This window comes from Myotis lucifugus, unplaced genomic scaffold (assembly GCF_000147115.1).
Source record: "Myotis lucifugus unplaced genomic scaffold, Myoluc2.0 scaffold_458, whole genome shotgun sequence".
In the NCBI taxonomy this organism is placed as follows: domain Eukaryota; kingdom Metazoa; phylum Chordata; class Mammalia; order Chiroptera; family Vespertilionidae; genus Myotis; species Myotis lucifugus.
Window position 1 is genome coordinate 201,563 of NW_005871506.1, and position 846 is coordinate 202,408.

The 846-nt window shown below is 65.1% G+C and overlaps 1 protein-coding gene across 1 annotated transcript in view; it reads right to left on the minus strand.

Annotated features, from left to right (window-relative positions):
• Positions 1–326: 326 nt before the first annotated feature.
• Positions 327–846, minus strand: part of LOC102443045 (pancreatic secretory granule membrane major glycoprotein GP2) — a 12,904-nt gene continuing 12,384 nt past the window's right edge. Inside the window, exon 9 of the mRNA XM_014445479.1 lies at positions 327–642. Coding sequence (XP_014300965.1) covers positions 584–642 — 59 coding nt within the window. The 3' untranslated portion in view covers positions 327–583. The remainder of the gene's footprint in view (positions 643–846) is intronic.

The window sequence follows — 846 nt, forward strand, 5'->3', positions numbered from 1 at the left end:
AGTCCCCCCAGCACCAGCCCAGGGCAGGAATCTGTGCAGCTCCAGGCACATCCAAGCAGGTCAGCAGTGCCATGGGGACAGGGGAGCAGTGGACCATCTCTCCTGGGGCTTGGCCTCTGAGGGTGGCCCCTTTAAGCATGTTCCCATGTGACTGAGGGCCCGGGATGGAGATGCGCCAGAGGATGCGGTGAAAGCAAGGCCAGTTTGTTCAATCTCTAGCACGGGAGGGGCCTCTGTTAGGAGCTCACCCACCCCCCCCGCCCCCCCCCTGCCCCTGTCCCACGGCCCCTCGTCTCTGGTCCCTGGACCACAAAGGCACGCTGCACTGCGGGGAAAGGCTAGAGCCACAGAGGCCTAGCAGGTTTGTTTTCAAGAAACTATCAAGGGTGAGAAAGCCAGCACAGGCGGCTGACAGCCTGCACCATGAGAAAGGGGTACAAGGGCCCGGGAGCCAGACCAGGGGACGCCCATCCTTGGCCCACCGGCCCAGCCTGCAGTCCGCTGACACTGGACGTCTGAATCGGGAGGTCCGAGGAGCCGGAGGCTGACCAGAGGCGTCGCCGGACGGCCCAGTGCCCGGAGCTCAGAAGAGCTGGGCCAGGAAGACGGGCAGGAGCAGCCCAGGCCCAGCCCCCAGGAGCCCTGGAAGGAGGAGGAGGATCAGGGGAGCTGCTGCCCTCTGCTGCCCGGGTCACAGGCAGAGCCCCTGAGGTGCGGCCCTGGGCAAGCGCTGGGGAGGCAGCACAGGGCCTGCCTTGGGCACAGTCATCTACCCCCAAACCCTTTCTCAGGCTCCTCCGGGCACATGGCACTTTCCCAGCCTCCTTTGCAGGTGGAATATAACGG